At 37.4% G+C, this 25735-nt stretch overlaps 2 protein-coding genes across 2 annotated transcripts in view; both read right to left on the bottom strand.

Annotated features, from left to right (window-relative positions):
• Positions 1 to 2979: 2979 nt before the first annotated feature.
• The window catches only part of LOC145981249 (secretin receptor-like), a 645142-nt gene continuing 622386 nt past the window's right edge, over positions 2980 to 25735 (bottom strand). Inside the window, exons 11-14 of the mRNA XM_083114400.1 lie at positions 22393 to 22478; positions 14778 to 14916; positions 6285 to 6695; positions 2980 to 4463 (exon numbers count right to left, since the gene is read on the bottom strand). Coding sequence (XP_082970526.1) covers positions 4335 to 4463; positions 6285 to 6695; positions 14778 to 14916; positions 22393 to 22478 — 765 coding nt within the window. The 3' untranslated portion in view covers positions 2980 to 4334. The remainder of the gene's footprint in view (positions 4464 to 6284; positions 6696 to 14777; positions 14917 to 22392; positions 22479 to 25735) is intronic.
• Positions 7164 to 8432, bottom strand: LOC145981149 (uncharacterized). Its single transcript, XM_083114276.1, has one exon. The coding sequence runs from the start codon at positions 8430 to 8432 to the stop codon at positions 7389 to 7391; it is 1044 nt and encodes a 347-aa protein (XP_082970402.1). The 3' UTR covers positions 7164 to 7388.

Here is a 25735-nt window from a genome sequence, read left to right as displayed (position 1 = left end):
TTTAAATCGGGAATCGTCACGAACGCTATCCATACTTCTTCAACCACTGACCGCGCCATCCTGAACGTCGTGTTTTGCGGCAGGTCCGCCAGAATTTCATCTGTCAGAGAACAGCTGTGAGGCATCGTGGCAACAGCGTGCCATTTGAGAGCAGAGAAAGAGAAGAATTTCCCCCATATTCTCGTCTGCTGGCGTTCACCGCGACAGAAACAGGTGGGGGTGGATTTTAGTTCGCATATTTTCCGATGTTTTTTCCTTCTTTGCTGAGCAGTATATATAATTTTAACTTCGACTTGTAACAAAATAATCGTGCCGAACACTCTACATTTCAACAAGTTTTTAAGTATCTAATATTTTTAACACATTTATATGCTCTGTATACGCTGTAACGTGTTTTCATTAAGGAACTATATTTTTGTGCTCAAGCCTTGCGAACTTTCCGTTCAAAGGCGCGTTGCCATCTCGTATTCATTATCCGATTCCGTTCATTTTCTTGTATTTATACATCGTGCTCGTTTTAATTGCTCTTTATTTTACATGATTCCATTCTAAAAGAAACCTCGCATTGCGACATGTTGGACTTCCTTCCCTTGCATTTCAAACTATTGAAATTCTTTCCCTTGTTTGTCTTTTTTCTTAGTGCAGACAGTGAAAGTATCAACGATGGAAGTTTGCAATGCTGTTACTACGTCACTGTCAAGATAGGTTGCACCAGAGTTTAGTTGCCATATTTTGCATTTCATTGTGCTATGTAACAAACTGACAATATCTTAAAACCTGATATACCTGAGAAAAAGTTTACAGAATACAAAAATATTTCTGTGGCAATATTTCTGGTTGATAAAGAAATAGTTGTTTTGAAAAGATATGTTTATAATAAAATTCTACAAGTTGTGGCGATAGAAACGTTACTATAGAGACAGAAGGACTTACAACACTGATAAAAACATGTTGATAGCCTAAAATGTATCAAATAAAGCGCGGTAATATTGGACAACAACACAGAAAAAAGAATAATGATGACATGTAACATGGTAAAGCTGCATTTGTCACATCTACTTAACTGTAAAAAAATATGGAATCGATATTATTAACATGTTTTAACTGTATTAGTTTTTAAGTTTACTGAGGTTTGTACTGGTTGCTGTCTGTCTCCAGCTTCTCTTGTCTTCCTGATAGTGTTTTTCAAGCAAAATAACAACACTCAGGTAAATGTAATATCATATATTAATTGCATCCTCAAGGCTTGGTCTCCAAATTGTTTAATTTATGTGCAACTTTCTTAGAACTGAATATGCAATATTTCAACATCTGAGGAAGAGGAACAGAGCAGTTCCCACCACTGGTGCTACTTTTTTCGCGGGAAGACAAGCAATGATGCTTCTCACCCACCCATGTACTGAACCTAATTTTCATATAATGTGGTCAGGTGATGCATATATAGGCCTCTCCTCCATAAAGTCTCGTTCCATTCACAGATGCACACTAGAATGCAATACTGGTAACTCCTGTATAATCAGCTTGTGTTTAGTATAACCTGGCATGTCGCGTGTGGTAACTGCAAAATAGAAAAAAACACGATTCTTACATATGAACTTCCAGCACGGCTATACATAAATACGTTTTTTCATCCAAACTCAGCACGAACTGGAATCCCATCTTCCTGCATCGGGTTTTGAGTTACTTATCTCAAATAACTCATTGTTAGAACTACCACGGAAATTAAGAAAACTGCAAGTGAAAAAAAAATATGGTAGGATAGTAAGGTGCCATACAGTTTTGTCCATGTTTACCCTAACGTTTGGTCACACTCCGCCACTAAGGTTACACATCTTACATAATTACAAGCATAATTCAACACTTCACACACACACACATGCACATAAAAATTACTATTAATTACAATTCCGATTTATTTTTTTAATTGTAAACCACAAATTTTATACATGTTGTGGAATGTCATGCTGTAACTTCAAAATATGTACTAACATGTTCTTTCAAGCTCGATAGAGGGTCTAAATAGTATTAGATCTTTGGTTGTTGATAGTAGTACCTCAAAGTACTACTCAAATAGTTTATTACACAATATTATCACTGGAAGAATAAGTTCTAAATATCACACTAATTTTTCTAACATGTTATGAGCACCACTTAAAACACCACATACAGAACACGCATTACATACGATTTTAACAATACTTTTAATAACTTGCTTCTCTGAATCAGCTATGTCTGTTCTAATCTGTTAGAATATTCCGATAACATCTTGCACAAGAACACTTATCAATGCAACGTACTTGCTTTCACCAATTTTCAAGTTCTCGCAGAAATAAATGTTAAATCACTTTTTCACTTGTGTAATCCTCAACGGTGCACGCATACAGTATGTATTTGTCGTATACAAAATTGGAGGGAATCTCATGTATTTAATACATATGAATTCTCACTAAGTTCAACTTTTTAAAAGCAGCGTTTTTTGCGTGAAATTATCACGAATTTCATTTCTTTATTCTTAGGTCCTATATTTATCAGTATTCTCTTCCTTTGTTAGCACCCTTGCTTATCACTTATCACCTTTACACACACATTGTATTCTTTTTATACCGCAATATTATGTAAATTTTGTTGATAAGAATTTCGACATATAAGTGTTAATTTTACATAATTTTATGTGTACAGTTTTGAACCACAGTTTCCAATATTCCTGAAAATAGGTGATTAATTTTTATTTAGCTTAACCCTGAGAGGATCCATTTCATCACATGCGTGCAGTAGTCACTGACATTGATATGACATTAATTGTTTCTTTTCAATACCCTCGTGTAATTTATAGGTCTACAGTGCAACAATTCATTTTAATTTATAAAGCAATCTAATGAATTGAAATTTTAAACTTGTTTTATACAGATTAGAGAAATCTTGGGGTGGATTTTGTACAAAAATCAATATTTCCTGGTGTGTTAATCAATGTCCGTATTGACTTTCAAACGTTTTCATTGAATAATTAGTGCAAATTTAAATAGCTACCAGTAATGATTTATGGTACACAATACTTTATATTTTAAAAACATGAATTCTAGGATTGCAGGGCTTACGAATCAAATATCCGAACTAACGTTTACACTAACTTTTCATTGAGTTATTTTTGTTTAATAAAAGAAATTTGATGAATGGCACATAATGGCATTAAAAACAATAATTTTACATGTTTCAGAACCTTGGAAAGTAGTAAATTACTGAAATGTTTGAAGATCGTATACTTTGCTGTGTACCTTCCTTACAAAATAACTTTCTGAAATTGATATTACATTTAGAAATATTCATTTTTTTAATCTCGATGAATTTACGTGCAAAAAATATAGTATACTAGTTATACAATGGCTTTCTTCTAGATAGCAATTGTTAAAATAAATTTCAATAAACACTATAAATTTTGTCATAATATAGAGTAAATAGATTTCAATATGTACTTTTCAGTACAACATTTACATAGGTAATTTTTTCTACGTCACTTGAAATAGTGAAAAATGTAACTAATTCATATATGGAAGAAATCATGATGTATGAAACTCCCAGAAAATGAGCTAATCAGGATTATGAAGAATTCATTTAACGTTTTAGTCTAACTGTAGCACACTTATTTTGCATTAACTACTAGTTGTTGGACGTTTTTCAGATTTGTTTGTTATGGAAGATTACAAAACTTTTCTTACATTATTCTTTTGCAGCATGTGTTTATTTGGAAATTTCGCCTTCTCTTCAAGTTAATGTAATTTGTTGCTTGTAGGCAGTGACGTGATATTCTAAGAGCCAATATAAATTAACAGCACTATAATTTATTGAAACCAAGTAATTTTGTATGTAATTGTCCCTATATTCACGTTTTTATTTTATTATATACTTTGTTGCTACTGCTGAACACTTCAAAAGAGCCACAACCATTTAAACTCACGTACAATTTTGTTCTTTTACTGTCTGCAAAAAACAATATAATATGAACGAACATTTTAAGCATATATATGCTGCATACTATCATGAAACACAAACTGTGCACTTGTTGCTTTCAAGGTATACACTTGAATTAAGAGTACTGGCACAATGTATAAACCTTGCTGATATCACAGAAACAAAACAGCTGTCTAAAAATGTTTCTTGCCTAAAACTTCTACGGGATTTTTTTTTAAATTGTAAGCTAGCTGTTCACGACATGGCATTACTTCATTGTAGTTCTTATCTTGAGTTTTCTTACCCTGTTTTGATTCTTATCTTATGGTACACTTTTTACTCCTGTTACCATAGTTACCACATGTTGGTGGAGGTCACAGTTTCACCATTTAGTATTCATGCGTGATCATGTTTTTAAGTTCCATGGCAGAACCATCTGAACATGCGTCATTGTCTGCTTTCGGATTCAGAGGCCATCTTTGCTCTGCCGTCGAGTAGGCGGCGCTGGCATCGCTGAGCTGTGTGAAGGAAAGCATATAGATTGGAAAAGCTTGAATATATAGCACAGGTTATAATTTGGTACTGTTTTTTTTCTGTGATGAACATACAGTAAACCAGTTGCATGCTTGAAGAAGACAGCAAAGTAATTTTCCCCTTTTTGAAGTTTCCTTTCTGTGCTCTACATATTTTACATTCGTCACCAGCCGTTCTTCTGAGAATACAAGAATTATTGTAGTTTCTAAAAATTGTTGAGTTACAATTTTCATTATTACAGCATACCTTTAAGTGCGAAAGCTATTACAGTACTTCTGACATGCCATTTTGTTTTTGGTAAGAGGACTGAAAATCCTGGAACTCTAAGTTATATATACTCGTTTTTTTTATTTAAAAAAATAAGACGAGACTCAAAAAACACATTTGACATGAACATTTACACAGTACAGTGATTCTAAATACTATTCATGTCAACATTCATGTAACCAAATAACTAACTAGAAACTCTTAAAAATTATAGTGGTTACGCTCGAATTTCTCTTGTATTCTACTGATGTTACAAGCATAAAGACACACCTTTATAAATTTTATCACATTTTTAAAAAATTATAAATCCCCAATATCATCAGCAAATTCGAAATCATCATTGCTTTTAGAGAAATTCTTGATGTTTCCGTTACGTTAAATTTTAAATATGGTAAAAAAGAAAACTTATAGTGCGTGTATGTTACCATTTCATTGTTTATTTTATTCCAGTGTTCTTCCAGCTTCCCAGATATCAAATCTATCTTCCTCGTCACTCTTTTTAAAACCCTTCTCTTTTAAATCATATGTACTCCGTCACTCTTATTAAAAAATTTAAACATTGTTATAACTGTATCTTTAATCAAACTAAAAATTAATGTCTGATTAAGGGAGCGTTTGTTCTCCTGAAACGTAATAAAACCCCTGTTTTTATGCGTGTAACAACCGTAAACTAGAAGATAAATAACTCTACAATGCAAGAAAAAGATAGTGGTTTAGAGGTGAAACATAATATAGAAAGTACGTAAACTATTTCCAAAAATTCGTAATTAGACACTCGACCCATGGATTCATGTCAAGTCGCCATGACGTACTAACCATTACTACCCACGCATCCTTCTCCTTATATCAGATAACCAAGGGGTCCCGGGTTCGATTCCCGGTGGAGTCACATAATAGTTCGGATCCCACTTTAAACTGTAGGTTCAGTCCCGATTAGCCTTACTGTGCATAAAGTGGACTTAAAGCACCAACTCAACCAATGAATCAATCAACCTTATATCAGAAATTATACAGGGTGACCCAGAGATGTATACCCATTTTGGAATGAACATTACACAGTTAATTGTACACCAAACTCTATTATTTTTGTTGTATAATGTGTGTGATATATTGCCATTTATTTAACATTTATTTATTTATTTATTGCAGTCACCATGTTGCAGCTCAGAGGTTATTCCGCAGGCACTTCCACGTAAGGCGGCATGGAGTAGTTCCAACATGCAAAACAATCTTAAAATGGGTTAAGCAGTTTCGAACCACAGGCACTGTAACTCCAAAGACACCACCAGGTGCTGAACCTCTGAGCTGCAACATAGGCATCTACATGAACACGTGATGTTCCACCGACCACGACTCCATCGTAACTGCAATAAATAAATAAATAAATGTAAAATAAAAGGCAATAGATCACACAAATTATATAACAAAAATAATACAGTTTGGTGTACAATTAACTGTGTAATGTTCATTCCAAAATGGGTATACATCTCTGGGTCACCCTGTACTTCACAGTCCTACTTTTACATATAGCCACTTACATTTGAGCAGTAGCTAGCTTGTGTATTATCCGTGACACTTGGATACTGGGAAGATAGTGGTGATGATAATTTCTTCTTGGATAATTTCCCATCAACCTCCCCTTGAAACGTCACACGTCGTACGTCATTAGGGGCGTCTATTGAGCCCCGCCCCGCGTAGTTCTTAGAGAGTGTTATATCTGCGTCCAGTTTGTCTGTGATTGTGCAGTGGGTAGATTGGTAGTAGGAAGACGAACCTGCCCTCTCCTTCCGGAAGTAGTGTTTAGAGTGCGACAAGCAGTTGTTGGAGCAGAGGCTGCACCCGTGGTAGGACTTCCCCCCTTGGGGTACATGGTGGAGGTCGCAAGTCTTGCCTAACTCCCCACGGACCTCACCGTTCATGAAACAGTACAGAACAGCCACGAAGAAGCCCTGAAAATAAAAGCAAATATAATACGTATCACAAAGTTTAAAACACAAAGTGTAAATGTCCAATGACGTCACCATGCTTTTCCATACACCATGTATGTTCGTAGTAAATTTCATTACATTATGCGCAATCTGATGTATTCTTCAACAGGATCCATTACACGATTCTTTGGGCAGAGAGAGAACTTTTGTTTCTTTGTTCTGTTCAACACGGTATATTCAAAGCCAAGATGCTTGGGTCCATTTACTTGCAGGAAAACAATAAGTTTTAACCACCACAACGTCTATCTGACTAGATGGCTTCACAAAAAATATATACATACTGCTGTTTCTCCAACAGTTACAAAACTAAACATTTTCAATTTGTTTTATTTACATTGAATTGAGTATTAGTAATTTAAAACCAATGTATACGAAGAGAAAGGAATCACAGTAAAGGAAAAGCTGTCTATACATTTTACCAACAGCTGCTTTACATATGGCATGGAAGAATATCTCAGAAAACCAGAATTTACATGACTTAGATGCTACAGAAATGCAACATGCAGCATTTCAAAAATTTACAAATACATGTATACTACACAGCTGCAACTCCCTTGCACAGTACCACGAAAATATTATAAAATAAAAACAATACACACTTCAGTGCATAAATACAAAACGTAACAATTTTTCTAATATACGAGTAATGTCTTCTTATCTCCAATCAGAAATAATATCACAGTTGCATCTTTCAGTTTTGAAGTTCAGTACTGCTTCCCGAGTCACTTTTGTGTTCCGAACATCCAAACTTCTCAAACTCAATGCTTTCTCCGAAAGGTAACGCAAGACCCTGTCCGTCACATCACAATTTTCAAGTACTAACGTGTGAAGGTTTGGTGTGTGAGGGCCCAAGGTGCAGATGCTCAGATCCATCACACGTTTATCGTCCTGGTTATCTTGTGAAGAGCGAACGCCATTACTGAGATAAAGCTGGGTGAGCGTTGCCTTTCTGTTGAACGACTGCACCTCACTGTCGCCAATGGAAGTCTTTCTTAAGTCAAAGACTTCCAACGCAGCGAAACAAAACCTTGCTGCTAGGGCAATATATGCAATGCACTCACCAACGTGAATGCACCCGTTCTGTCTTAGTTCTTTCAATTTCGGACACTTACTGATGGCCATTAACGAATAATCGTCCATCCATTTGCAACCACTTAAGTCCAGCGTTGCAAGGTTCACTAATCTTGAATGCAAACCGAGGAAATAGGAATGCTTCACTGGTTTATTCTTAAGTTCACAATTCTTCAGAGACAAGCAAATGATGGTCTCTGGGAATATATTTATTGGTATCTTCTTAGCATGTATGTAATGTGCTTGCAAGTACAATGACTCTAAATTCGTGCACTCCTTGCCAATGCTTTTCAGCAAGACTGGTGACAAGCATTCTGTCCTCCACTTGCCAGTTCTTCCTGTACTTGTGATGTATCCAGATGCGCCAAACACCTTGGTCGTTGGTCTTAGAAACTTCAGGCACTTTCTCAACTGCATGAGAGTCAGAACATTGAGTCGGAAGTCAGCTGCAACCCACAGAGTACGATCACAAGCAATCTGGGCTAATCTCTCACAAGTGCTGTACACATTCATCAGATCCTTTGAACTTAGGTAAGACAATATCATGAGGAGAATATCATCTGACAGTTTCAGCAGATGGGGAGGAGACACCAAGTTATTTAAACCTTCCTGTTGGTTTTGCTCCATCTTGTTTTTAAGTCTTCACCAATTGTCAATATAGATGCATACTTTAGTCACAGTTCCTTACGGAACACTGGTTGAGGCAGGATCGCAATAGTTTGATTTTTATAAGTGAAAATCAGGAGCCGAGAACGAGTGATACACCCTTTAGTACAGTCACGTTACACTGTAAAAACTGTTGGTGTTGAAACGACACAGAGTGTGGTCCCTGGAGGTGTACACCACATTTTGGTCAACGTTTAACCTCACTGGTGTTGAAATACGCGTATCACATACAAATGGTTGCAATCAACACCTTTTTTACACCACTGAGGTTAAATGTTGACCAAAATGTGGTGTAAACCTCCAGGGACCACACTCTGTGTCGATTCAACACCAACAGTTTTTACAGTGTAGTATGTTGTGTGTAGTTATACAGTGGGATCCACTAGTATTGCTCGGCAAATTGTCCATGACTATGTTCATTAATTTTTACATCCTGTGATTTTTAAGCGATGGATTTTATGTATGCTGGTGCAGAAGTAGCCAACAGCTTGTTTTTACGTTTTCTTATAATTCTTGAAACTCTTATTGGGTTAAATAAAGTGCACGAGCATGGTGATGGACAATTTGCACGGTAATACTCATGGATCCCACTGTACGTTTAGGTGTATCCAGTTCTGACTGGAAGGAGCTGCGCAGTGAAAGTTGAAAATGTCCATTCGTTTGAAAAATTAGTAAGCGAAAGTGAGGGCTGTGATTCGCTTTTTGGTGAAAACAATTCCGCTACCAGATTCTGAGGGAACTGGTGGATTTTTGTGGTGAAGGTATAAGTCATGTTAAGGCAGAATGAAGTGGAATGGTGTCGTGCCTTTGAATTGACGCAGCCATAAAAGTTCTGGATACTGTTGTCTGGGGCGCCCCAGTTGTATTTCTCGTTGAATACGTACCTCGAACATAGAGGGCCTCGCCGATGTCGTAATCAAGGGGTCCCGGGTTTGATACCCAGTGGAGGCCCATAGTGTTTCGGATTCCACTTTAAACTGTAGGTCCTGTCCCGATTAGCCTTCTGTGCATAAAGTGTACTTAAAACACCAACTCAGCCAAACCAAATCCAACATGAAAGGAACGCACTTTTAATGCCGATGTCCACTGCGTACATCACCCTATTCCCTCGAATATATCCCTGCGGTTTACACACACACACACAAACACATCACACATTTGCCACCTGTAATCGAAGAACCTTTCGCGTGCAAATACCGGAAATAGCACACCGTTTCTCTCGCAATAGAAACATTAAAGTTCCAATCTGTAAATTCAACCCGTGGCTTTTCAGTTTGGACCAAACAGCATTGAGAGTGGAAAAACATCAGCACACCCACCCGTCCATCACCAGAACTGATTAATGAAAGCAACATCTCGTTATTAGTTAATTAATCACCCGATCATAGAGGTTCGTGATTGCTCATAACAACCGGGCTTAGCTGATGGATCTGTCAGGATGCATGAAAGCGTTTACGCACGGTGTGTGCCCCCTCTGTGCCCCCGAAAAACCTCCCTGTATGGTTTTGTGCGTGATCTACCCTGCGGCGGCGAACATTACAGGGTGCAGGGTTTAGCAAAGGGAAAGAGGATAGGCTGAAATTGGATTCAGTCTGCATCGAAAGCGGAAATTCGAGCCCGCCTGGCCATGATCGACAACAGATGGCATTGCCCACCGACCGAATGATGAGATAAACAGTGCGAAACGCTTTCACAGTTCCACGATTCGGTCTTGTTTGTTCTCATATTACGAGACACTTTAACCCGAGGCAAATGTGGCTACCCAAATTCGTATTTGTGGACAGTTCAGTCGTACATAAATGTGCCTTCTAGATGACATCGTGTTAACGTCATCGCCTTGTAATCAGGGGTCCCGGCTTCGATAACCGGTGGAAGCACATAGTGGTTCGGGTACCACTTTAAACTGTAGATCTAGACCCGATTATCCCTACTGTGCATAAAACAACAATTCAATCAATCAATGAAACAATCAGTTGTACATGAGTAAAATTTCCCCTAATAAGGAACACATGGGATTCTGTAAATATAAGGTTTTCCAAAAAGAACGATACGATTTTACAATGATATAAAATAAAAAGCATTTCACATACAACCAAACTTTATATATTATTTTGAAGCATAGTTTATTACAAAATTATTTGAATAACGCATCATTTAGGTGCCCACCTCGAATTCGTGCACACGAGTGAATTCAATGAACAAAATTTTCGATGACTTTGTGCAATATCTCGGGCCTAATGTCACGAATGCAGCGTTCGATGTTCAATCTTAATGCATCAAGGGTTCGTTGTCTGTTTTCATAGACTATAGATTTCATATAACCCCACAAAAAACAATCTAAAGGAGTTAAATCACAACTTCTTGGAGGCCAACGAACAGTTGAATTTCTTGAAATTATCCTTTCACCAAACTGTTCTTGCAATACGTCGATAGTGACACCAGCAGTGTGACATGTGGCACCTTTCATCTAAATTTAGCCACAAAAAAATCTGTTATCATCAATCGGTACCGCTCACAGTCACTGTAACTGCATCTCCTACCTCGTTTTGGAGACAAAATGATCCGATGATGCCGCCATGCCATACGGTGACATTTTGCGGATGCAAGGGCTTTTCGTGATTCTCTTGTGGATTGTTTTCACACCAAAAACGACGATTTTGTTTGTTAACATATCCACTTAACCAGACATGAACTTCATCTGAGAAGATAATTTCTTGCCCGAAATTAGGATTCGTTTCAAGTTCAATAGAACGTCTATTTTCAGTTTTTTTTTTTTTATATAATAACCAAACGTTCTTGAAGCGTGTATTTAGCCATGATGAATTGTCGCAGTATACTAAACACAAATGACAACTAGTGACAGTTATAACATTTGAAGCATAGTTCCCAGTTCATTTCAAAATCATATCATTCTTATTGGAAATCCCTTTACTTATTCATCATTTTTTTACAGATCGCATCTAGCTTAAAAATCAACTTGAAGAACGGCTTCCATTGTGGTGTGTTTGGAAAGAATAAGGAAGTGTAGGCGTCAGCATGAAGGATAAGATCTACATTAGGAATAAGGATATTAAATTAGGCACCTGGAATGTTCTGAGCCTTTACCGGCCTGGGGCATTTCAGTGTACAGTTAATGAGATAGTTAAGTATACATTAGATGTAGTAGCTGTCCAGGAAGTTAGGTGGCCAGGAGAAGGGAATTGTAAAACTAAAAATTATACTTTTTTCTATGGTGGTACTGAAAATCATAATTTTGGAACAGGCTTTTTCATAAATAATAGAATTATCTCGGCTCTTAAAACAGTAGAATTTGTTAATGATAGGATATCATATGCAGTTTTACAGGGTAGGTGGTGTAAAATTATTTTAATAAACATACATGCACCAACGGAAGATAAAGATGATAATACTAAAGATGATTTTTATACAGAGTTAGAACAGGTCTTTGATAAATTTTCTCAGTATGATATGAAAATTCTGTTAGGTGATTGTAATGCACAGATTGGCAAAGAAGAGACATTTAAACCCACGATTGGTAAAGAAAGTCTTCATGAATTAAGTAATGATAATGGTATAAGATTGATTACTTTTGCAACCTCAAAGAATTTAATTGTGAAAAGTACCACTTTTAAACATAAAGATATCCATAAATATACCTGGTCTTCTCCAGATGGTAAAACTCATAATCAGATAGATCATATTCTCATTGATAAGTGAAGGCATACAAGTATAATTAACGTTCGTACACATAGAAGTGCTGACTGTGCCAGTGACCATTATTTAGTAATTGCTAAATTAAGAGAAAGACTCTCAGTGATAAATCATAAGCAACAAAATCTAAAAGTTCTAAAATTTGATACAGGAAAGTTTACTGATGAAAGAATCAAGAAAGATTACCAAATTAAACTGTCAAATAGATTTGATGTTTTGCAGGATTTAAATGATGATCAAAATATAAATGAAACAGACGTAAATAAGAATTGGGAGCACATACGTAATGCAATAGAATCAGCAGCTAAAGAAAGTATAGGATACCATAAACCGAGAAAAAGTAAGCCATGGTTTGATAATGAATGTCATAATCTAATAGAAATAAGAAATCAGGCTAGACTTAGGTGGTTAAATAACTCTGATGATACAAACCTAAACAAATATAATAGAATAAAGCGAGAAGTTAACCGCACGTGTAGAAGTAAAAAAAGAGATTACTTGAAAAGCAAAATTAACGAAATTGAAACAAACAGCAAGAATAAAAATATCAGAGATTTATATAAAGGTGTAAATGAGTTTAGAAAGGGGTGGCAACCTAAAGTAAACTTGATAAAAGATAAAGACGGTGATTTTTTAGCTGACCCAAGCGATATTCAAATTGATGGAAGAACTACTTTAATGACCTTTTAAATGTCCATGTAGGAAATAAATCAGAAGTGAATGAAGTACACACAGCAGAACCTTTAGTTCCAGAACCTAACTTGACTGAAGTTAAAGATGCTATTAAAAGGCTAAAGAATAACAAAGCATCTGGCATTGATTTAATACCAGCTGAGTTAATTAAATATGGTGGAAATTCACTAATATGTCAAAGTGATAAATTAATTTGTTTAATATGGAATAAAGAAGAAATCCCTCAATTGTTCCTGTGTTTAAAAAAGGTGATAAAATGAACTGCAATAATTACCGTGGAATTTCTCTACTCTCAACAACATATAAAATATTATCTAACATTCTTTTAACAAGACTAACCCCATATGCTAATGAAATTATAGGTGATTATCAATGTGGATTTAAACGCAACAGATCAACTACAGATCAAATTTTTCACATCAGAGAGACACTTGAAAAAAAGTGGGAATATAATCAAAATGTCCATCAGCTATTCATTGATTTCAAAAAAGCATATGATTCGGTCAAAAGAGATAAATTATATAATATATTAGTAGAGTTTGGAATACCTAACAAGCTTGTTAGTATGATACAAATATGCACCAGTGAAACAGAAAGTAAAATTCGTGTGGGTATTAATATGTCTGACAAATTTATAATTCATGATGGGTTAAAACAAGGAGATGCATTATCTCAATTGCTCTTTAATTTTGCCTTAGAATATGCTGTTAGAAAGGTAAACGAAACTAAAGAAGGACTAAAATTAAATGGTGTGACTCAGTTGTTAGCATATGCAGATGATGTAGACTTACTGGGGGATGATGTGAATACAATTAAGAATAATGCTAAAATATTTTTCAAAACTGCTAAAGAGATAGGTTTGGAAGTTAACAAAGAGAAAACTAAATATATGCTTACAGGCCGAAACCAAGTGTTAGGTAATAATCAAAATCTAGTTATTGATAACAACTCGTTTGAACCAGTTTCCAAATTCAAATACTTAGGAGTAATATTAACAAATGAAAATTATATTAAAGAGGAAATAAAAAGTAGGCTTAATTCAGGAAATGCATGTTACTTCTCTCTTCATAAACTTTTGTCTTCTCGTTTAATATCTAAGAAACTAAAAGTTAAAATATACAAAACAATTATTTTGCCTGTAGTATTACATGGATATGAAACTTGGTCCCTTACATTGAAAGAGGAACATAAATTGAGAGTATTTGAAAATAAGATCCTTAGGAAAATCTTTGGACCTAAAAGGGATGAGGAGACAGTTCAGTGGAGAAGGTTACATAATTTAGAACTACATAATTTGTATTCATGTTCAGATATTATTAGAATAATGAAATGAAGAAGACTTAGGTGGGCAGGCCATGTGGCACGAATGGGAGAGGAAAGAGGAGTTTACAGGATTCTTGTTGGGAGACCTGATGGTAAGAGACCTGTAGGAAGGTCAAGGCGAAGATGGAGGGACAACGTTGAGATGGACCTAAGGGAAATCGGTAGGGATGGAAAAGAGTATATAGAACTTGCTCAAGATAGGGAAAGATGGAAGGCCTGTGTTGCTGCAGCCGTGAACCTTCGGGTTTAAGAACGCTAGGGAGTTAGTTAGTTAGTTAATAGGCGTCAGCAGGAGCTAGCATTCGGAGTGGTGCGAGTGCAAGATGTGGAAAGAGTGTTGCACCACTCGCACCACTGCAAATTCTAGCTCATGTTGTCGCTTGCACGTTCTCGTTCCTCATTCTTCCCAAAAAACACCACGCTAGTGCAACATGGGAAAAATCCATACTCTCTTGTACTATATATATATTTTTCAGTGGCATTAACCATTGCGGCGATATTGAAATAAATGAACACTTGATACCAGACTGTCATTCTTCGACTTAAAAAAAAATATTGATACTTAAACTATCGCATTACCTGAAATGATGCGAACGTCTGGTCTCCGAAGAGCCACACCAGTTCCATCACCTCGTCCTCTGGGTAGGAAAACAAAAGGAACACTGAATAATGGACCCCAAAGAGAGGGACCAGGACCAGCGTCGATTTAGCCCATCGCCTGCAAAAGAGGAGGATTCTATGATACACAATTAACTAATCAATACCACTAATACACGTCATGACTGTAGGTTGATTATTTTTATGAATAAGCTGAGTGCGTGGTGTGTAGCAGTTACAGATCAAGTAAGGCGTTCATAGCTATAGCTCCTTGTCTAGCGTTTTAGGAAAAGTGTAGTAGCTGTACAGGGTATGCTGGGTTACAAGGCAATTGTTAAAAATATTATTTACTTCCTCTCTATACCGGGTGTTTCTAAAGTTCGTTTCCAACGCATAATAGGTGATTCTACATGAAATGGGAGAAACGTGCGAAAATTACACAAGGAAATAGTGGAACAACGGCCAACCATATGACCGCGTCAAAGGGCGTTCCACAAAGAAATGCGGCATGCTCTATTAAAAAAAGCACATGACAGATGTGTGAAGTTGATGCGCAATGGATTCCCCAAAGGAACTGAATGGGGCTCTTGAAGTCGTTGAGGTAGGGAAGGGTTTAGCGAGATGTGATATGTGGAGACTGACAATCAAGAAGAAAGAGAATATCCGTAGTGGACATCACCATTACGTAGGAAAACAAAGATGGTGGTGGTGCTGCGCTAGGTTGCATATGTGTCGACATGTTCGCTGTGTACAGAGTGGAGGTGCCAAGGGAACCACATCACTGACGATTTTCAAACTGTCTGCCATTAACTTCCACACAGAGATGACAACGCCGAATCAACGATTGTCTAGTGCGAGCAAACAACCCCGCGGTGTCTGCTATCGTCGTTGCTGCGACATTAACAAGTGCAACGAGATCCTCGGCTGACACGACAAATGTTTCGTATACGAGGCGTTTCACCCTTCCCCATAGAAATAAGTCCAGGGGAGTGATGTCCGGCGATCTTACTGGCCAAGGAACAGGCCCACCCTACCAATACACCGCTTGTGGAACAAGCCTGAGGAAGTGACGCACATTTTGATCGAAATGTGGTGGTGCACCATCGTGTTGGAACCATAGTCCTTGTCTCAGTGCCAAGAGCACGTCCTCCAACAGTTCATGCAAAATATCAACAAGAAATGCATGATATGTACCACCACACAGGAAAACAGGGAAAATGTATTGCCCAATCAAATGGTCATGCACTATTCCACATCATACATTACCCGCAAACCTGTGCCGATGGTGTGCAACAAGAATGTGAATTTGCAAAATCCCAAACGTGACTGTTTTTACTTTGAACACGCCCGTTTTGGTGAACGTTGCTTCATCGGCCCACAACACCCTGTTCACAAAATTCGGGATAGTTTCCATTTGATGCAAAAACCATTGGCATAACAAAACACGTGGGCCAAACTCCTGAGGTTGAATGGATTGGATTGATTTGTTGTTTTAAGTCCACTTTATGCACCTTAAGGCTAATCGGGACTGGGCCTACAGTTTAACGTGGGATCCGAACCACTATGTACCTCCACCGGGTATCGAACAAACTCCTGAGGTAAAAGGGCTTGTACCTTTTGGAGTTTGAAAGGGTACCTTCCCTCTTGGAACAGGACGCGGCACACATTAACATTGGAGGTGTTGTGGGCACTGGCTATAGCGCGCGTACTGGTGACAGAACGATCCCTGACAGCATTTAACACCGCATCCACAAACTGATCTGTGCGCACACTTCGTGGTTTTCCAATTTCTCGACGGGGTGGTAGCGCTGATCCTGTTTCCTGAAGTCGAGTATGCACTCTTTGAAAGAAGGTGTGCAACGGCAGGCTCCTATTTGGAAAACGTGCCCCATACAAACGCCGTGCTGCATGGCTATTATTTCCTGTCTCGCTATAAATGAGATGCATTCTGCCAGCACCTCTGCGGTGTATGCAGCCATCCCTATTACTGTATATCTGCCGACCCGTAGACGACGAACACTACTGCACTGTACACGATGGGTCGTGCCTATCGATAACACCTAGCAGTGCCTATTGCGAGGCTTGCCCAATTCGCCAAGTTCACATCCTTCCAGTCGTACGCATTCAACCGCAAACGTGTGATAGTAATGTGCGGTGATGCTGATATCGCAGTACGTGAAGCGCGAATAGCAGCGACAGGTGCTTTCCTGCCGGAGCGCCCCTGGCGGGAAACGCCAAACCCAAAGTCATGCTTCAGCCTTTCTGCATGTGGGTACGTACAAATATCGACAACACAACATCGCGACCAAAAACATCGCCCACATTACATCGCCCGGATCACCCATGCTAATAACTCCACTAAACCCTTCCCTACCCCCTGTCTTTAACAGACCAATTCGCTTCCTTTGGGGAATCCCCTGCGCATCAACTTCACACATCTGCCATGTGCCGCCTTTCTTTGTGGAAATCCCTTCGCCGCGGTCATATGGTTGGCCGTTGTGCCACTATTTCTTTATAAACATAATTTCCGCAGTTTTTCCCATTTCAATAAATCCGAATGGGTGCCGTTTTCGGCATTTCGACACATAAACTTCGGTGTTTATTTTCCTACGCGTTGAAAACGAACTTTAGAAACACCCTGTATATCGATCTTTCAATACAGGGTGTACCAAAAGTGATAGCGCAAACTAAAACGGTGAAAGATACACGGTATGTTACTTGCTCGGTATTTTCAGTTTAAACACAAGGAAACAAGCGTACCAACGATGTGTACAAACAATCAAATCAGTGGAGGATCATAACCATACATTCCCAATTATTTTTTTGCTTCTACTATCGTGTACTTTTTACCGTTTCAGTTTACGCTATCACTTCTGTTACACCCTGTATATGCATATCTCTTCCCACTTCTTCCATTTTGCTTACTTTATTTTCTCGTTTGTGTGTTTTTTCTTCATTTTCGACTCTTATCATCTAACTTCCTATCGCTCTTAATATTAACTCTATCTCATTTTCTATCTGACACCTGCTTTTCTCTTTCAACTTTTCTCTGAATTTCTCTATCTTATTTTTAAATATCTTGATTTATCTGTATTTCTCCCATCACGTTGTCTTTCCCTCTCTCTCACTTTCTGTCTGTGTGTATGTATGTATGGGTGTATATGTATTCGATATATATATATATATATATATATATATATATATATAGTGAACTCTCTTCAATTCGAACTTGTATAATTCGAATTAATACGTAATTCGCACAGACGTTTATTTCCCTTGAAACCATCTTCAATGACGTAATGCATTTGTTAATTCGAACTATTTTTTCGTGTCTGGAGGTTCGAATTAAAAGGAGTCCACTCTGTGTGTGTGTACAGAGAGAGAGAGAGAGAGAGAGAGAGAGAGAGAGAGAGAGAGAGAGAGAGAGAGAAAGAGAGATATGCATGTGGTTTTCTAGTCATATAATTATGTCCACTATATCCAAGGCAGAGAAGGCTTGGAGCCATATCTGTACGTTCACTATATCCATTCTGTTCACGTAACTGGCACCGTATTGTTAAGTGTAATTATTATAACTATTTCAATCAATAACAACGGGATTTGTAGAAGTATGTGATGATGATAAACGAGACGTAAGAATAAGAACAGGAATTTGTAGAAGTATGTGAAGATGATAAACGAGACGTAATAATATAAACAGGAATTTGTTGAAGTATGTGATGATGATGAACGAGACGTAAGAATAAGAACAGGAATTTGTTGAAGTATGTGATGATGATGAACGAGACGTAAGAATAACAACGGGATTTGTAGAAGTATGTGATGATGATAAACGAGACGTAAGAATAAGAACAGGAATTTGTTGAAGTATGTGATGATGATGAACGAGACGTAAGAATAACAACAGGAATTTGTTGAAGTATGTGATGATGATGAACGAGACGTAAGAATAACAACAGGAATTTGTTGAAGTATGTGATGATGATGGAAGAGACGTACGAATAACAACGGGAATCTGCAGAAGTATGTGATGATGATAAATGAGACGTAAGAATAAGAACAGGAATTTGTTGAAGTATGTGATGATGATGGAAGAGACGTAAGAATAACAACGGGATTTGTAGAAGTATGTGATGATGATAAACGAGACGTAAGAATAAGAACAGGAATTTGTTGAAGTATGTGAAGATGATAAACGAGACGTAAGAATAACAACGGGAATTTGTAGAGTATGTGATGATGATGAACAAGACGAAAGAAAAATGCTCTTCTAAGTAATAGGAATTCCTGGTAAGGGCTGAAACTCAATTCGCCTTCTAACATCCCGACGAGGAGAACTTTTTTTTGCCTTCTCCCTTCAGAAACTACCGTCAACAAACATCCCAGATGCTCTTTTGTTTGTTCCTCAACCCTCTCTCTTGTCGAGTTGCATAATCGAACGCGGTCTCTTTATTGAGTCTGCAGACGATTAGAAATTGTGGAGGGGAAGCGTATTTTTCGACCTCTGATATTTACTAGAAACCAATTACTCGTCGTCTGCGGGATCGGTGGCGTGGAGGGGGTGGGGGATGCTATTCTTCCCCCAGCATCTTGCATCACTTGCTCTGGAGAAATCCGGAGAAGAACCTAGCAGTCACGTGCCCTTTAATAACGCCTTGGTTGTTACAAGGTTGATGAACGAGAGTCAACACAAAGGGTAAAATGATGGAAACATAAACACGCGGAAAACAAGAGTCCGTGGCCATGAAAAGGAGAGAGAAGAAGAAATTGTAACAACACGAACAGTCGAAAAGAAGTACGTGTAAATAACAGAGACGTAAAACGAAATATACCAGAAAACATTTTTTTAAAAAATGATGCAGATAATGGAAGGTTGTTGCAACCAGACAAACAGTAATAAAAAAGATTAAGAAAATAATATTAAAGCATACAAGATGAGAGAAAAATAATAATACTGTATAAATGTTACATTTCTCTTAAACGCCACTAGAATATTCAAAGGTCAATTACATCCTCTCTTCGTCTTATTTTTTTTTCATCATTTTAAAATTAAGAATCATTTCCGTGATTAGAATTCAAAATACTTCCAGAATCACCTATCGGTTTGTAAACAATGGAAATTTAATTTGTATAAATTACCTTTGTTGCGTTTTCTAATAGGTGTAATGGAATTGCTAATATAAGAATTTTGATTGTGAGATTATGAAAATTTCTGACGTAATGTGAGAGTAAAACAACAAAGGATACCACTGATACAAGAGCTTCGAAATAATTAATCGTATTATTTCCGATTCATGAAAACTGAGCCAACTCGTGCCTCTTGTTAGAAGCCAATCCTATTGGACTCAAATAGTACGAATAAGCAGTTCATGTTGTTATCAGCTGACTTCGAAAATGACTACTCATTAACAGAATTATAATATCTCCACTTCAAAGTTTTATGAAATCGATTTTTTAAAATGGTTAATCCGTTGATAATTACTTTTAAGAGTGTTGTGAGCAATTCGTGATGACTTCTAACCAATAATGAGCTCTTGTTCTTTCCGTACTTGTGTGATTCCCAATTCGATGCTTATCATTGGAAACGGTTGGTAACTCTTTTGAGTCGTAAAAGTAACTCCACCTTGTATGTTCTAGTTGCAAGGATTGATGCAAGTAACGAGGATGCTGGCTATAGTACTGTCTAGGTTCACTATATGGCCAGTACGATTCGATAGTACCCTGTCCACACTGTACATTTGGATACTGAATTCCACAAGGAAGCATTCTTTATGAGGCTGCAAACTGCACTATTTTCTTTGATTGGTGTGTATGTATGTATTATATAGGTGCGTGTATGTATGCAGGGACAAACATACGCAGACATGTATTCACTATATATACAGGGGTACCAGCAGTGATAGCGCAAACTGAAACGATGAAAAATACACGATAGTAAAAGAAAAAAGTTTCAGTAAGCATGGTGTCGCAAACGATGCGATCCACCACTGATTGATTGTTTGTATACATCGTTGGCACGCTTGTTTCCTTGTGCTTATAACTGAACAATGCCGAACATGTAGCATACTGTACAGTACAATAGTCCTTGGTAATGACATCAAAAGTAATTTCTAGCGAAGTGAACCTTTAATTTTGTTATTTTTACTAAGTAGGACTGTGGCACCTCACATGTGCAAAGCATACGATGTGTAAAAACAGTCAAGAAGTCAGTGACGGATTGTAACCATACAACCATACATTAGCAATTATCTCGCAAACGGATCATTGTGACTCAAGGTTTACTGAGACTTTCTTGCTTCTACTATTGTGTACTTTTCACGGTTTCAGTTTGCACCATCACTTCTGATACACCCTGTATATATAAAAATATATGATTATAAAGAAAGAACTATACATTTTATATTGTTGGGTAAATGCTGAATCGATAGAAAATCTCCCTGAGATTTGATCGTCACATTTCAAGGTCAACACGGAGTCGTATAGATCGCGCATGCGCACAAATATTCAATGTGACGCGCTCTGGCAAGTCTAGTAGCATACGCCTGACAGTCAACATGTGGACGCCACAACGAAAGGTGCAGTGTGTACTATGGATAGCAAGGTTAATACGTCTTAATACGTGCTAACTCTGCTAACAATAGCACACACTGCACCTTTCGTTGTGGCGTCCACATATTGACTGTCAGGCGTACGCTACTAGACTTGCCAGAGCGCGTCACATTGAATATTTGTGCGCATGCGCGATCTATACGACTCTGTGCTGACCTTGAAATGATGACGATCAAATCTCGGGGAGATTTTCTATCGATTCAGCATTTACCCAACAACATAAAATGTATAGTTCTTTCTTTAAAAGCATATATTTTTGTATACCTCTAGCCTGGATACCCTGTCTGTCTGTATGTGTGTGTGGGGGGGGGGTGTCTGTGTGAGAGAGACAGAGACAGTGAGCCGCTGTGGTTCAGTCCTGAAAACTCTCTGGGATTCACCTGGGAGGTTAAAGGCGACCGGAGTATGGTGTTGATCACATTACTTTCACAAAAATATACACATACATATGTTTTACATATATTCGTGCGTGTGTGTGTGCTTGTGTATGTAAAATTATGTACTGCATTATTTGGGGCCGTGTTTATACACTAGGTAGTGCCTGCGATAAAAAAATAAAATGTGCTTACATACATTCAATTACCATTCATTTCAGAAAAATATATTTTGCTATGTATGTTGGGCATTTTTGTTAGATCACGATTAATTTAGAATGCTTACACATGTATTTACATGCATGCTTTTAGTTCGATACAGTCAGATATGCTATTAGATTCTTATAGAGACTGCATGTTTCGTATAACCGTTAGTTTTGCAAGGTGGTGTAACACCAACTTGTAGCATCTCAAGGCAAAAGGTTATTTCAAACATTAGCATCAAAATAATATGTTTTCATTGTTATATTTTCACCTTATGTTACCCTCTATACTTAGTAGGCGGGACAATTATTTACCTGCTGCGGGACAATTTGCGCATAAGCTTTAACTTGAAGCCTATTGGTTTAGTAAGGTTAGGGGTGGGCTTGCGGGGGTTAGTATCCTACCTGTACCTGTATCTCCTGGCCTCTTCTGTAATGGACGAGCGCAGCTTCAGCAGGAGGACTCTCACGATGTTCACAAACATCACAAAGCTTAGCTGAAACAGAAGAGAGCAGAGTTAGGAAGACTGAAGTACAGAACAGTGTTCCAACTGTGACTGTCCCAAATATTCACATTTATTTAATTTATTATTTATTGTTTAATTTTGTGTTTAATACGCACAATATATTTGTGTTATGAATTTCTATTTTGTTATGTTCGCAAAACGTGATGTATAATTAATTATGATCACATTACTGATAATGTAAAATTATGATGTATAAATTTCTATATACATTTTCACCATAGCAACGATAAAGAAACAAAAGACAGTAGATCAATAAGTGAAAAATATATTGAAATTTTAAATAGTGACGTCCGAGTTTTCTTTGAATTTAGCAAACTGTAAGTAGATTTGGATAAAGGGAAATACTAGAATGTTTCGTTGAAGTGTGTGTGCGAAAGGCTTGCTTCACAACTCAGTAAAAATATTGTAACTAAATTAGTGTTGATCCGATAGTCTTACTGATTGCCTAAGAAACCGTGACGGAGTGGGTATCGCGACGCTAGGGATCCCGGATTCAAATCCAGCCCTGGGCATGAGTGTTCTGTGTGAACACAATGTTCTCCACAATGTTGGAGCAGAATAAATGATAACTCCAAACTTGATATCGCGATGAGCCACAATTAGCAGGATTCGACCCCATTGTAATGACTGCTTGTGTATAATTCCGTTATCACTCTTGTGTCTAAATTTCCAACCACGTGGTTTGTAAAATTACATGTTGATCTTGTACAAATAAAGAACACCCTTACAACAATCAAAGATAATATTATTTCCTTTGTTATAACCAATCAAATGGCTTAAATAACACGGTAAAGAATGTACGTATTGTTCCACGCATTTTTTCTATTGTACAAGGATTGGTGCTGCCATCTCTTGTTTGGAAAGGATTGTTTGAAACAAGATAATATCCAAGAAGACAAACAGTTTAATCCTATAAGAAGTTATTACACTTTTAGTTGCAACATTTCCTAAACAAGGAAATGTGTTGTTTTTTTTACAACGAGTACAATAATGTGGTATATACTGTAGATTAGAGTGCTGCATCGATGCTTTTTTGCTCGATCGTCTAATAGTTCGCACGGATCACGCTAGATGGCTTAGGGAATGGACTGTTTCTTCGCTCGAGCGAATAACGCTCGAACGGGCAAACGATCGGTGTACGCTCGAAGCCCAGTAGTACACGTACAACTGTAATTTGTCTGTGGTAGTGGACATTCAAATATGCATCGTGAAGTGAAAGATGCAGTCAAATTGAAACTAAAGTGAATATAGTCATCAATTTCAAGTTAAAATGCAATCCACACTATGTTACCAATACATAGCAATATATGACAATGAATAGATGATTTGATTTGATTAAGTTTACTTTACTTTAACAGATGAATCAACTCCTGGTTAGAAAAGGTGCTTCAAACAAGGGTGACATCTACTACATAAGGAGTCTCAGTCCAGATACAATTACGTAAAGGTACTTATATTAGTAAACTCAATGCGAAAATATTTACAACGTGGTTGCTTTAATTAAATGTTTAGAGGTATAATATCAAACAATTATTTAGAGAGTTTGCGGTGCTTGTTGTTGTCCATGGAAACGGACGTTGCTAAGGAACTTAAAGAAAGTTTATTTTCACCCCAAAAACTACTGTAAGGGAATTATGCTATACTTTTCAAATTTCAAAACATGAACATCGGAATTTATTACAGAGGAGAGGTAGGAATTTGAGGGGAATGACGGAAAACAATTATTTTTCAATTACGTTTACAAATATAAAAAGGACAAAATACGTAAATATTGCTTTTCCAATTTAATGTCGCTATTGAATTCGTTTATACAAAAAATCTAACTAACTATCTTGAAACGATTACTTGCTCACTTTATTATTAAAAAAATAGAAAATTTTGTATATTTGTACCATATTAGAGCCCGTACACACAAAGTTACGTTCCTAACTTTCCAAGTAAGCGAACCACGTCGGCGAGCGCACGAAATGACGAAAAACAATTATTTTCAAATTACGTTTAAAAATGTGAAAATGACAAAATACGTAAATACTGCTTTTCCAATATAGTGTCACTATTCAATTCGTTTATATGAAATATCTAACTATTTTGAAACGTACAATATTTACCCAGTTTATTATTATGAAAATAGACAATAATGTGTTGCATATTTTTACAATATTAGAGTACATACATAAAGTTATTTTCTAAACTGTTCAAATTAGCAAACGTATACACTTGTTCCCCTTCATCCAGTACAACATGCAGACATTTTACCCCATCTATAATTACGGTCACAACGTGGCCGAAGGTCACGCATGCGAGCGTACAAGACGTGACCAAAGGCCACGTCGAAAGTACGCGAGTATTCTATTTATTCGAGCGAATCACGCTCGAGCGTGGGAGATTCGATCGAGTTTGAGCAAGCAAAAGTGGTCCAATGCAGTACTCTACTGTAGATACAGTATTAATTCTCATCGTGGCGATTAGCGAAAATACAATGATTGATTTGCTTTATTTTACTTCGCTTTTATGCAACTTTTGGCTAATCGCGAAGATGCGGATGAGTGATGATATAGTGAAACTCGTGAACGGACACTGACAGAGAACACACATACCCAGGCCGGGATTCGAACCCGCAACACCTAGCGCCGTTGCTCGCTGTGTTAACCACTACGCCACGGAGATAGGCGAAAATACAAGATAAACATACACAATGAAAATTCAAGAGTTCACAAAAATATATTTGAAGATTCAGGTGTAATAAGAGGCAGTGTTTTCAACTCTCGAACATTTCCTGAAACAGAAAATGTATCTCTTGTCACGAGGCTGCTGAAGAAACTAGAAGAAATCGAAACCACTCTTGCTGATAAATAAGCAGAAAGCTGTGAAGAATGTACGAGACAGACGAACTTACGAGAATAATATATATAACAGAGAGGGTAGGAGAAAGGTTCTTAAAGAAGACATCCTTTTGATCCGCTGACAAACTGCCAATGGGGAGACGCGTTTCTCAGGTTACAAACTCGAGTAACCCCAACCGAATAAAGCAACACTTTGTCTGAAGAATAGGAGCCACAAAAGGAAGGAACTGTCTGCATGCTTTAAGAGTGAGATATTCTTCATCTGGGAATTTTTCCGTGACAAGAAGGTATTGGGTCTCTATGGGATGCTGTGAGAGGGATCTTGGTTATGAATTCCTCTCATCCTCTTCGTTCTGTCCCGACGGAGGGCAAATTCCTCCACGG

This window comes from Lepisma saccharinum, chromosome 29 (genome assembly GCF_977018435.1).
Source record: "Lepisma saccharinum chromosome 29, izLepSacc3.1, whole genome shotgun sequence".
Classification (NCBI taxonomy): domain Eukaryota; kingdom Metazoa; phylum Arthropoda; class Insecta; order Zygentoma; family Lepismatidae; genus Lepisma; species Lepisma saccharinum.
Note: the sequence above shows the minus strand (reverse complement) of the source record. Positions and strands in the feature narration are given on the sequence as shown.